The sequence below is a fragment of the Acomys russatus genome, chromosome X (genome assembly GCF_903995435.1).
Source record: "Acomys russatus chromosome X, mAcoRus1.1, whole genome shotgun sequence".
NCBI classification, from domain to species: Eukaryota; Metazoa; Chordata; class Mammalia; order Rodentia; family Muridae; genus Acomys; species Acomys russatus.
This window is the reverse complement of record NC_067169.1, coordinates 86,829,590-86,842,419: the sequence shown is the minus strand read 5'-3', so window position 1 is coordinate 86,842,419 and position 12,830 is coordinate 86,829,590. Positions and strand designations below refer to the sequence as shown.

Here is a 12,830-nt window from a genome sequence, read left to right as displayed (position 1 = left end):
AATGGATTAGTGTTTAAGAGATGGACTGACCCATTCTAAACCTGCTCCTGGTTCTCCAGAAGGACTTCTTCCATCCTCCATGTGATCATCCTGTCTCCAGATAACCTTACACCTTTAGTAGACTGATGCTGTCCTTGCGTTAATCTTGAGGTCTTCGTGAGCTGAAGTTTCCCTGGCTTTGTTTCCCGAGAGAGCAAAGCATGCTTAGTAAAGGCCAGTGTCCTAATAGGGTCCAAAGAAACTCCAGCTGTGTCAGAAGCTGGTCACAAGGCTAGGAGGCAGATTTGAAGCAGAATTTAGTGTCGGATTACCTCCAGGCTCCCAAAGAAGTGCAACACTTGTTCAGAGTTATTTGTGAAAGGCTGGTGCTGAAAACCTAGTTGTGATGAGCCAGGGCTAGGCAGGGTAATTCTGTCAGTTTTGCACAGAAGCTATGAATGATATAGGTCATGATCGTACAAGGCACAAGAAAATGTTTGAAGGCCGTGTCTTGGTGCTGAGCACAGAATGGACTCCAGGGCAAAGTTAGAGGGGCCTTATATGAAGACACATCGCCCATTCCTCCCCTCCTTTCATGAAAGCACTAAGTATTGAGAGAATCCCCTTACAGATTTATGTACAAAATATGTGGGCTTCTATCAATTACATGACTTCAGTTGTATTGCTTTGTATCACTAGGTAGAAAGTGTTCACATAATTGATTTTCAGCAAAAATGCATGTTTAGCATTTAATATGATAAAGCCCAGCGTGTTCCCAGTGTGCCTAGCAAGGAGGAACACCTTTTCCCAGAGGCAAATATTTCAGACCTTGACTGTTTGTAACTGATTCAGGCAACAGGAGAGAAAGAGAGATAGAGAGATTATATTGAAATTTGTGTAACATAGACGAGTTGTGCTAGATGATTCCCCCAGACCCTTTTACTAAAGGTTTATGCTATATTTCCAAAGATAATATTACACATTGATATACAGATTTGTTTCCTTTTCTTCATTCTTTATGAGATGACAAATTGGGGAGGGGGGTAAAATCCCCCAAAACGTTATTTCTTAACCTATAGGCTTTTCTATCTATATTGCCAAAATCTCTTCACATTCCTTCTCTATTTGTTACCCTCATCCACCTGCCAACCTAAATGCAGACATGATGAAGAGTCTGCCTTTTGACCTCTTTTTAAAGAGTAATGCTTTTTTCCCCCACTCAATACAATTTTTAAATGTCTCGGATATTGACTGGAGATGGGAAGAGTTCAAAATGTGATTAAGGAAGAAAAGAAGGGAAATACAGGGAGTAATGATGGAGGGAAGGAAATTTGGGAGAGAGAAATATTTTTTTCTAAATGTGTAACTTATATCCTCAAATTTAATTAGTACTACATTTTAACATTCTGCTGGTTGTCTGTGTTTTCTGTCAGTATCTCAATTTAAAATATTCTAAATCACACAGGTATTGCTGTGTGACATCAATAGTAGTTACAAATGAAAAAGTATTTTTTTTAGTTAAAATAAAAATTAACCACTTCAAGTGGACAATTTGATGATTATTGGAAAATGAATACAACAGTAGTGAAGCTACCAAAATCAAAATAGAAGAGACATTCTCACATGACCTCTGTCTCTTAAACTTGATGCTTTCCTTCCTGGGCAATGACTCATCAGATTCATGTCATAAAATTACAAACTTCTTTCCTAGAGTATCAATACAAAAGGAGTTATATTGTGTTTACACTTCTTGTGTTCAGCATAATTATTTTGTTCCATTCCAATTGATGCATGTACTAATTGCACGTTTTTTTTTCTGTGTAATGTGCCATGGAATGGATGCATCACAGATTGTTTATACATTCAACTGATGATATTTGGGTTATTTCTAATTTGTGACTTTTGGATATAATAAAATAGAAATGTTAACATAACTGTAAAAACGTTTATTTTCTTTGGTTAGAAGGCATACTACTGGGTCTGTTTTTATGCTTTCTAGTACTTAGGTTCTAAGAAAACTTTTATCAAAGGAAACCTGTTGATAAACTGGTTTCAGGCAGTAATAGGGGACTAGAAGTGTCCAGGAGTAGATAGTGAAATTGACCAGTAGTATGCATAGGTAAATTCTATTCAACTAAGAGGAAGAAAGAAGAAGGAGAAAAGAAAAATACATTTAAGGGTTTTATGTTTGTTTGTTTGGGGTTTTTTTGCCTTGTCTACTAAGGTAATTTAATATTATTTAAAATTAGAACTTGAGCTAGTGTGGTGCCACTGACCTGTTGTCTCAGTACACAAAAGGGACAAGAAGGAAGGGTGAGAGTTCAAAGCCAGCCTAGGCTATACAACACCACCAATAAAATAGTACTTGGCACTTAATATTTTTTGCCCAAAAGCTACTACAAAATGTATTCTATTTCTTAAAAACATACAGTACTCTTGTGAGAACTTTAAACTTATTACTTATGCTTAAAATGCTTTAAGAGGGGTGCTGTCATCCATTCTACTCTCAGGCACAAAGGAATTATATCATCTATAGATCAATACTAAAGGGCACAAGATCCAGAACTTAAATCAACATTTTATCAGGTTAACTGTCTCCTAGAGAAGGCGTGGCTCAGTGATGGTGAACTTGAGATCATTAGCTGTTCAATAAAGTCTTGGTTGAGGCTTATTACTTAGGCGCTTGGCAGCATTCAGACTCTGAGTTATTGGGCCTCTAGAGCATCTAGGTGCTTAACATGATGAATGGAACTCCCTACCAAGAAGTTCTTGTCCACTGCCAGAAGACCAGATTTGGCAATACAGATTTTGAGTTTGAGCTCATAAATGGTGAATTTATGCTTGAAGAGCAGAAAAAGAGATAATACGATAACAACCCATCAACCGTGTATTCTATTAGGTTCAATTTACTGAATTGGGTTATTAACTGTACTTGGAATGTTTCAGGTTTGTTTTGGACAATATGAATCCAGAAAAAAGGAGGTAATGTAGCAGAGGGCCTGAGGACGACTCATACCACACATGGGCTGTTTGTTCTTTCCTTAATGGCCTTTCTCAATTTCCATATTTTGCTTCCTTCCCAGTCTGTATTGTAGTTACCTTGTTCTCTACCACACTTCTCTGCAATAAGAAAAATATTGTCATAGTAATTCTGGCATCTCTAAGGTTAAACTTAAAATCTCCAGGACCTTGTTGAATCTTGTCATATCGCTGTTCTCAAGACAACTTCATCCCAATAGCTCTGAAATCTAAAATCATCATAGCACTTTCCAAAAATTCTTTCCTTGGGTTCTTATGATTTAACTACAAGTGCAGTCCTCACTCATTCTTTCATTTCCCTAATGTTAACATTGACATGGTCTCCGAGTTCAATCACATCTACTTCCTTCAGCCTGTTTCCCCATTTCCCTTGCCTGGTTTGTGTTTTCATTATTGCTTGAAAGGATTACTGCAATAACCTTTCCAACTGGTCTTCTTCATTCAAGTGCCTCTTTCTTCTGATCCATCCATCATGTTTCAGGAAGATAGTGCTATTGTCATAGAGCTTGGCATCTGTCCTTTCATTCCCCACAAAAAAGGCTATGGTAATTTTCAGTGCCTGTTGGGCTAAAGTCCAAACTCAATCCTATAGTGCTTAATTGTTCATCCTTTGTGTTCCCTTGAAAGTTTCCTGCACCCAGGGACTAATCATTTCCACGTGTTTCTTCTCTCTATCCTCCCACGATGCTCTGCTTATGGTAAAGTTCATGTATTAAATTCACAGCAGGATAGTACCCACAGGCAATGATGAAACATAATTAATGTTGATTAAATTTTAAAAGCTGTTTTTGACTTTTCAAGACAGAGTCTCACTATGTGACCTTAAGTGGCCTGTAACTTGCTATATAGAACTGGTCTTGAACTTGTGATCTTCCTGCCTCAGCTTCCTGAGTGCTAGGATTACAGGCATGAATCACCACACTTGTCAAGATGAAGTCAAAATGGCCACTAGGTGTTTTCATTAGGAAGTGACCATCTCAAGAGTACTATAGTTGGGATTATGCTGTCAGAGAAAAGAAGAGATGATGTGGAGGATACTGACAAAAATCTGCTTATTTAAGGTTTTGAGATGATGAGATATCAGGTTTAGGGGCATGCGGCTTTGCAGGCTGTGTTCAGACTGCAGCCAGTATCTCCTGATATTCTTGAGGGCAGTCCCAGAGGGCCTTAGAGCGTGTTCCTTCCAATGCTGTATGAACTTGCATTTGCAAAGCCATTGGCTTCATAGCCCTAGTCTTCTACAAGGGAGATTGATGTTGAGGGCTGTCTTGGCAGCCCTGTAGGAATTCACTAAGTGCCCCACATTTTCAGGCTCCATTCCTGAGGAGTTCACAGTGTCCATATCAATTAGCTGGCAGGCCTCTGTGTACCCAAACTGGTCTTTTATGCAATGAAAGTGGCAGTAGGCCAGTACCAGTTCCCCCAATGACAAACCGTACGTTCAAGCCCGCAGTGTCTGTAGACACCACGCACTTTTCAAGAGGCTTGGCTCTAAAGCATCCAGTTTCCCTTGGCACTCTGTAAGAGCAGGAATGGCCTCCAGGATTACACCAAGGGGTAGAATGCCTTAAAGTCATACCTGCTTTTTTGTTGTTCTCTTTCTACCTTTGTACTTCTCAATATTAAAAAGCAGTGTTGAGTACTTTTACTGTGTCTGATGGCATATGTTTTTAACACAAATAACTTTATCTTACATAAAAGAGGAAGAAAATAATCATTTCAGTTGTCATTTTGCATAAGGATAAGAGTAAGCATAAAGCAGGTAACTTACTCTTGGGAGGTCAGAAAGGTGACTAGTGGCCAAGCACTTGTAGAAGCTGCAACTTGATCCTGGGGATGTCTATAGGAAGAGCCTTGATATCAAGAACTATGCAGTGCTGTTTCCTCTCAGACAATCCAGCTATGTGCACTGGAGTACAGAATGTTGGGGTATCAACATAGTTTAAATTTGGCAAGTAATGGGAGCAACTGTATCCCTCCACTTCTTACCAATTCCAATGAATGGTTTCAACTTTGCAAATGAGCTATAGGCACTGGGACTGCAGCAGTTTTTGCAGAGGCCTACCACACTTCCGTAATCTTAATGTCAATGCATTCATTACCTGTCATTCTCTTGTTATTGCATTACCTCCAATCTGTACTCATCACAGTCTCAGTGCTAAGAGACTATAACTATCTAGCTTCTTGCAGAAAATGTGCCTGGGATCTGGAAGAAGTACAGTGAAGCAGGGCCACTTCGTCCTTTAGCCTGTCGTCCTAAATTCCTGTGAAACCTTTATAATTCCATGTCTGTCTCCTTTAATCATAATACCTATGTCTTTCCCTTAGTCTTCATCTCCATTTCCTTGTCTTTGTCCCTCTTCCCCTCCCCCTCTTGTCTCTGCCATTCTCTCCTGTGCACACATGTTTTGTCCTTGTTTATAGTCTTTGAGTTAATGGCCCGAGACAGTTTCAGGTGGAACAGGATGATCCCTTGCACAGCTGGATCGCTGGCAAGAGAACAGTCATTTAGTTGGTTTAAACACATGCATTCAGTGATAGAATGGTTCTGATGAAGATTAGATAAAGAACCAAATAGCACTGAGCCAAAGCCCTTTTTGTTAGTTCATGTGCCATAACTGATTTTAGCTGTTTATGTATCTGTGTTTGTTGTGTGTTTCTAGCCCTCATATATAAATAGTACTCAATTGTCACAAAACCTACTTAGCAGTCCTTTGATTTCCCTCAAAATTTAACCTTTCCACTCTGTGGCTGTTAGGGGAGTAAAGCTAGGAGTGTACAGAGTCCTCTACCTTTTGGTGACCTAAAATGTTGAAAGGGACTGCCTGCTGGAAGGTTTGAGGAGACATGTTTGTCCAGTTCTGTAACACCATTGTATACACATTTTACTAAATCCCCCACTGATTTTGGCAGTCATGTCCATGCCAGGGCCTCTTATACCCCGAAATCTTACTTGCCAAAAGCTTTTCCCAGTAAGTTACCAAGAAACCAGCCATTCCTAGTGAGATCAATTTTACTTGAGAACTTTTTAGCAAGACCTCCATTGACTTAGAATAGAGGATATTATGGATTGATTTTCCTGCCTACTTATCCTCATTATTGCCTTTTTTCTTCTGCAGAGACACAACAGTCATTAGCCACTCACCTAACACCAGCTATGACACAGCCTTAGAGGCCCGCATCCAGAAGGAAGAGGAAGAAATCCTGATGGCCAATAAGCGTTGCTTGGACATGGAAGGAAGGTAAAATATGGCTGTGGACCCAGAGGGCTTGGGAAGTTGGTATTGAGACTAGCTAGATCAGTAAAGAGGGGTGAGAATGTTTACTCAGAAGTGATGAACTTGATTGTGCAGTTGGCCTCCAAAATTTATCATTGTTTTCCATTTGTATCCTGCTAGTTCTGAGTTTTGAGGTTCTGCTACTCTGAAGTATTCTTTATAGCAATTATACCTCAACTTTATAATATAGCCAACTTGTCAACAAAACATCTGAGGAATATGACACCCAATGGCTTTTACACATTCAGTGTTATTTATTATTACCTGGAGGCCATTCCTTATTAGTAGAAGACTACATGTTCCCAACAAACTCACTGTTACTATGAACAGAGCTTCATATATATTCGACTTCTTTCATATATAGCCTTTCTGTTTGCCAATATTTGATCTTCTAGGGTGTCAGCAGAAGTTTTTTAGATACTCTTGCATCCAGTTGGCAGTACAGAGACTGTGCTATTTTTTTTAAAGTCCTAACACACTGACCCTTGCCTCCAACTCAGAATTAACTAGAACAACACTTAATTGAAAGGATAATGGGAATGCAACTCCATTTAGGCAGTGAGATCAGAATTCAGAGGTAGCAACTGAGGAGTTTCATTATGTGCTTTCTCTTTGATTCCTAGGATTAAGACCCTCCATGCCCAGATTATTGAAAAGGATGCCATGATCAAAGTGCTGCAGCAGCGTTCCAGAAAGGAGCCAAGCAAGACCGAGCAGCTATCATCCATGCGGCCAGCAAAGTCTCTGATGTCCATTTCCAATGCTGGATCAGGCTTGCTTGCCCACTCCTCTACCTTGACTGGTACACCCATCATGGAGGAGAAGCGAGATGACAAGAGCTGGAAGGGGAGCCTAGGTAAGGAAAATGAAAGCAAAGGAGGGGAGTACACATGGACAGACATAGAAAGTGTCCTGACTATGTGATGCACAACAAGGAAAGTGACAATAGTACCGGTTCTAGAGAGGAGAATCTGGGCTCTTTTTCCCATGATGGAACTAGGCAGGAGCTCTGAAGTACCATGGTGAGAACATTTACTGAGACCAAAGCCTGAAAAGATGAGACTCCTGATAGGAAAGATGCTAACGTGAATTTTATCTAAAAAAAAAAAAAGTGTATTTGGCTTTGGCCACGTGGGAACTTTGTTCAGAACCCAAATGGACTTCATCACAGGCAAACTTCAAAATCACAGCATCACTGTGTTCCTTCCTCCCCGATGGAAAGAGGACCAAAAGTTCTCTTTAAGCTAATGGTGTCAGGTGTCAGATTTTGTTACCAAACTGTTCAGCTATGAGAACAGAATGTACTTTTTTCTTCAATTCTTGTCCATTTCATCCCCTCTAATTAAGGCCTCAGAGTACCATCGATCGTGAGACACAGTTTTGGTCCTGAGGAAGCAAACAAATATATATTTCAAATCTGTTTTTAACTCTTTTCTGACCCTTGCAGGATCCTTAGTTAGAGGAATGTTCTGGAAGCCATAGTCATGTTTGGTACTGTGAGTTACACAAGTAAAAGCCTTTCATTGGTACGCACATATTCCCCATACGCCTGAGCAAGTTTCATCTCTCTGGTATTAATATTACCAGAAGAGAAAGGAACTCTGACAAATTGGTCTTCCACAATCACCAATGGAGAGAACAGCTGAAAGATACCAACGGCACTTACAGGTTACTATGTTGTGTTGCAAATTGGATAGTGAAGATGACAAGGGGTCCTCTAAGTCCAAAAACAACTTTTAGCTGTGGTGGGAGATATAGGATCCCAGAGGTTCACTAGAGGCAAAACCAAACATTTTTCTTTGAATGTTTTCTTTTTCTCAACTCCAATAAGAATTGCCTACTATTCTCTTGTACCTTGCTTCATCTGTAGGCATCCTTCTGGGTGGAGACTACCGTGCTGAGTCTGTCCCATCCACGCCTTCACCTGTGCCTCCGTCTACTCCCCTACTCTCAGCTCACTCGAAGACAGGCAGTCGAGACTGCAGCACCCAAACTGAACGAGGATCGGAATCGACCAAGACCGCAGCTGTCACTCCCATCTCTGTTCCAGTGGCTGTTCCAGTTGCTGCTGCTGCCCCTGCTGCTGCCATCAATGCAACTGCTGCCACCAACACTGCCACTGCTGCCACCAACACCACCGTCATGGTAGCTGCTGCTCCAGTCGCTGTTGCTGCTGTCGCTGCTCCAGCTGCTGCTGCTGCTGCTGCTGCTGCCGCTGCCGCCCCATCTCCAGCAAATGCCACTGCTCTTGCTGCTGCTGTCTCTCCAGCTGCTACTGTCTCTCCAGCTGTTTCTCCAGCCGCTGCTATCTCTCCAGCCGCTGCTGTCTCTCCAGCTGCTGCTGTCTCTCCAGCCACGGCCGTCTCTCCAGCTGCTGCTTTTCAGACTCCAGCTGCTGCATCTCTTACTTCTGCTACTGTTTCTCCCACTCCTGCTGCTGCTACTGCTGCTGCTGCTACTGCAGCTACTGCTGCTGCTGCCGCCGCTGCTGTTCAGGTTGCTCCAGCTACTTCGGCTCCGGTTCCAGCTCCAGCTCCGATTCCGGCTCCAGCAACGGCTCAGGCTTGTGCTCCGACTCCGACTCAGGCATCAACTCCAGCTCCGATTGCAGCTCTTACTCCAGCTCCGACTCCAACTCCAGCTTTGGTTCAGGCTGAGGGTCTTGCAAGTCCAGGTACCAGCTCTGGACCACGCCGTTTGTCCACACCAAATCTGATGTGCAATCCAGACAAGCCAGGTAATCCCCATTTTCTGTAGCAGGTATCTTTTGAGTTGTCAGGGTTAGATCTCTTGTATTGGTTGATGAGGGTTGAACATTTCATTATCTAAAGAGAATTGGTCAGAGGCGAGAAATGAAGAGATTCTAGAAATTTCTTCTCTCATTCACTAAAACTATAATGGTCATGAGCAGAGGCCATTTTCCCAGGAAAGGGAATGATAAGGATGCACCTAGTTGCAAGTCACACTTAGAAATTAGTTTTGTGATGGCTCTTAATATTGTTTGTTGGACTTTATATTTTTCTTTGTGTTTAAGTCTTTTCTAACCCCTCATTTCCCATTTATAGATGGTCCTGTTGTCTACTCCAGCACTCTGGAAAGAAAAACACCCAGTCAGATCCTGGGACAAGAGCCTGATGCAGAGATGGTGGAATATCTCATCTGAACGGCACCAGACAGAGCTGGAGTTACCAGAAAGAGTTCTTTTAATAATCTTTCCCTTTCGTTCGTTTAATCAGGGGTGCAGATGGGGTTGGGAGGTGGGGGATGATTTTCTAAAGGGACTTTTTAATGGACTCTTGTAGTACTTAAGTAATATCATGGGGATTCCAGTCTATTTTGGAATACTTAGGGAGTAACTCGAAAAGATAGGTTAAGCAGAATGTACTCTAAAGCTTACTGTTGGACTTTATACAAGTCATGGACTAGAACAGGTAGTGATGTCCATTGATGTTTTTCATACACATCAACTTGAGGTTATTTTTCACTGAGGAACACAGTATGTGTGGAAGACAGGTTGTAACATGTTGTTCTGAAGGGAAGATTCAGGGAGAGTTTAAGGACGTATTGCTTTGTCTAGTCACTACCTAGACAACAGCCCCAGAAAGCTCTTATTTTGGGCTCCAGAAAAGAAAGTGTCCTGGGAGCTTTGGAAGCTGGAGAAAAAGTAGAGTGTATTGGAGTGAAGAAGGGTGCTGGAACCAAGTTTCTCTCCCAGTTGCCAGTTACCCTGCCCCCTCATATTGATGGTATTTCTCTCCATTTCAATGGTGCTTTGGAAGAGGATTCTTTTAGTTCCCTCCTGGAGGTTCATACATTCATATATATGCATACACATATACACATACTCTGGAATAATTTATGCATTTGGACAATTAATATATTGCTTTCAGATGGTAGGAAGGGAAATGAGCACAGTGAGACATGACTTCCTCTCTCATAGGGGGTTAGATGTTAGAGGTCTTGATGAAGGGCTGCATGAGATAGTCATCAACATTGTTCAGTCACCTTAAATTAGTCCAGTTGACTGACTTAGCCTTTATTTCTTCCACAACACAGACTCACCGGCTGGGTTCACCAGCCTTTGTTTGCCAATAATTTGCAAAATGAGGAAACATCTTTGTTGACAGGTTGAATGTGTTGAATTTCTGGCAAAGACTTTGAAATATTTCATTTGTGTCTTTCCAGAATCCTTAGCATGTGCCTTCAAAGGCATATGCAACTGGCACCTCCAAGGAACTAGCATAAGAAGCCCAAAGTACCAGGCTGCAGTCAGGAGAGAGGTTGATTGCAGCAATCTCCTCAACTACCTCTTCTCACTGTCAGTGACTCCATTTTAGAATCCCTTTGGGAAGTAGTTGGGAATGTATACATGGGCGGGACCAAACATGGGGCCTTGCCATAGGGCTGCCTTCAAGGACACAGAGGGTGTCGGTTGCCACAAGTCCTTGTTCTTTGTCTCTGCCCTTCATTAAGGGGATAGAACTGCACATAGTATCATTAAGATCAGTCTTCAGGGGTATAGGGAGGGTAAGGGGAGGGGGCTATTAGATAAGAGGGGTAGAAGTTTAGCGATGTGTTAAGTTAGAAATCAGATTGGTACAAGGGTAACATATATATTATGCCATTGGGATATAATGATGGGGAGGAACTTTATCTAGCCATGTAGCACTACCATTAATTTTAGTGATGAGGAATCTGAGACTTGGAAAAATTCAGTGACTTTTTCAAGGTCACACAGCACATCTATCTGCTTTGCCAATTACATACCCATTTTGGGAAATGATTGTAAAAAAGAGGAGCCTATTTTGAAGAAAAGGCATCCTCGTAGTCTAGGGCATACCTACTTTATGAAAATCTTGGTTGAGATAGATTGTTTGGGTTTCTGAATTCTTATCTTGTCTTTGCTGGAGTGCCTTGTATGGAATTGGGTTTTTTTCCTCATCCCATTTAATAATTGAGCTACATGAAATGCACCCCTAAGAAATCAACCCAACTATATTTCATTATAAAATTGGGTGTCTTGGGTCTTTTTATGTATTCCTCTGTAAGAATAAGAGTGATATATTTACCTGTATTCTTGTGTAGTTACTAATTATCTTCCAAAGGATTTGTGTGTGTGCACATATGTGTGTGTGCCTATGTGTTTCTGCGTGTATGTATGTGTAGATGATGGAAGGAAACGCAACTTTAACTAGTGCTTTTTCACATTTTAAATAACAAAGCAATCATCCAATACATTGGTCCTCGGATGCAGAGTGAATGCCTAACCAAAATGTAAAAGGGCAGGCATGTTAATAATGCTCATTCACACAATTTTTTTTTTGTTGCAAAGGAAAAAACCTTCAGACAGTAGAAGACTCAGACAGAAAAAACCAGGAGAGCGACTTTCTATCTAAGCAAATGAATGAAAGTAAAAGAAACTTCCTGTCCTCTCATAATGACATCCTGAGATAGAATTGGGGCTGACTCTGAGAGCCATGATTAGAATCACGTTCTGTAAAGTGACATATGTAATACATTCCTCACTGTGGCAACCATCTCTTTAGAATCATGTGTTTGGGGAAAGAAGAAGTCCTTGCTGAAGTACTGTTTTGAACTGCCCAGAAACACTCTGCCCTGCCACACTAGAGGCACTGCTGTTCAGTTTTCAGTCTGAAGCAATTTGCTAGAAGGATGTTGTACATCAAAGAGATGGAAGAAGACTATGTTGGTATAGTCATGTATGGATCATGTAGACTCCACCTTTTGAGAAAATTTCTACTATACATCAGATGAAAAATTCAGTTCATATATAAATCTCAAATTAACCACTTCTTCACACTTGATTGGATGTAATATTTGGCACCTATTCCTTGTCTTCCTCCTATCTACAGTACAATGTATGCATTTTACTGGCACCACAGAAGAAGAGAGAGTTTGTTGTCTTGACTTTTACTGTCTGGTGGTGTATGAGGATCGTTTAAATCTTTTGTTACCCCCAATGTCCTATGTCCAGCAAAATTTCATTTGATTGAACTATACTTGATACAACACTATTAACATTGTTGAGGAAGTAACTTCACTTCCTTTGAAAGTCATGTATTGTGACTGTTGTCTTAATGAAGGTTTGAATTTCAGTGTTGTTTTTGAACTGCAGGGTGACGGGACAGTAGAAACTTGAAACATCTGCCATCATCTATGACAGGAGACATACCAAGATACCCGTCAGGTTCTCTTTTTACTTTTGCACTGTTGAGTGGGTCTAACAAACTGATTTTCAAGCTACTTTTTATTTTTAAATGAAGAATCTAAGTAATGTGGCAGCTTAAAGTATAGACATATGTGCTAACTTTAACAAATGCTCGTGTCTGTTAGCCATACAATCTGTTATCTTAAATGCTCATTCATACATGGAATATGTTACTTAAAATGTGTTCCTTCTTACAGAAAATATTTTCAAAGGGAGGTATTCGCCGTGGGTTCGTTGTCACAGATTTTTGCCTGCCACAATCTTTAGAAATTCTTCCAAGTGCCACCCATTGACAGTAGGACAAG

The 12,830-nt window shown here is 41.0% G+C and overlaps 1 protein-coding gene across 4 annotated transcripts in view; it reads left to right on the top strand.

Moving 5' to 3' along the window:
* Amot (angiomotin) overlaps nt 1–12,570 on the top strand; it is a 59,868-nt gene extending 47,298 nt beyond the window's left edge. For 3 of the 4 annotated variants that reach the window (XM_051141047.1, XM_051141046.1, XM_051141049.1), the window contains 4 exons: nt 6,138–6,260; nt 6,920–7,152; nt 8,167–9,033; nt 9,362–12,570. In XM_051141047.1, the coding sequence (XP_050997004.1) occupies nt 6,138–6,260; nt 6,920–7,152; nt 8,167–9,033; nt 9,362–9,459 (1,321 nt within the window). In that variant the 3' untranslated portion in view covers nt 9,460–12,570. The remainder of the gene's footprint in view (nt 1–6,137; nt 6,261–6,919; nt 7,153–8,166; nt 9,034–9,361) is intronic. The other variant, XM_051141048.1, reaches the window with a different exon arrangement.
* Nucleotides 12,571–12,830: the final 260 nt, after the last annotated feature.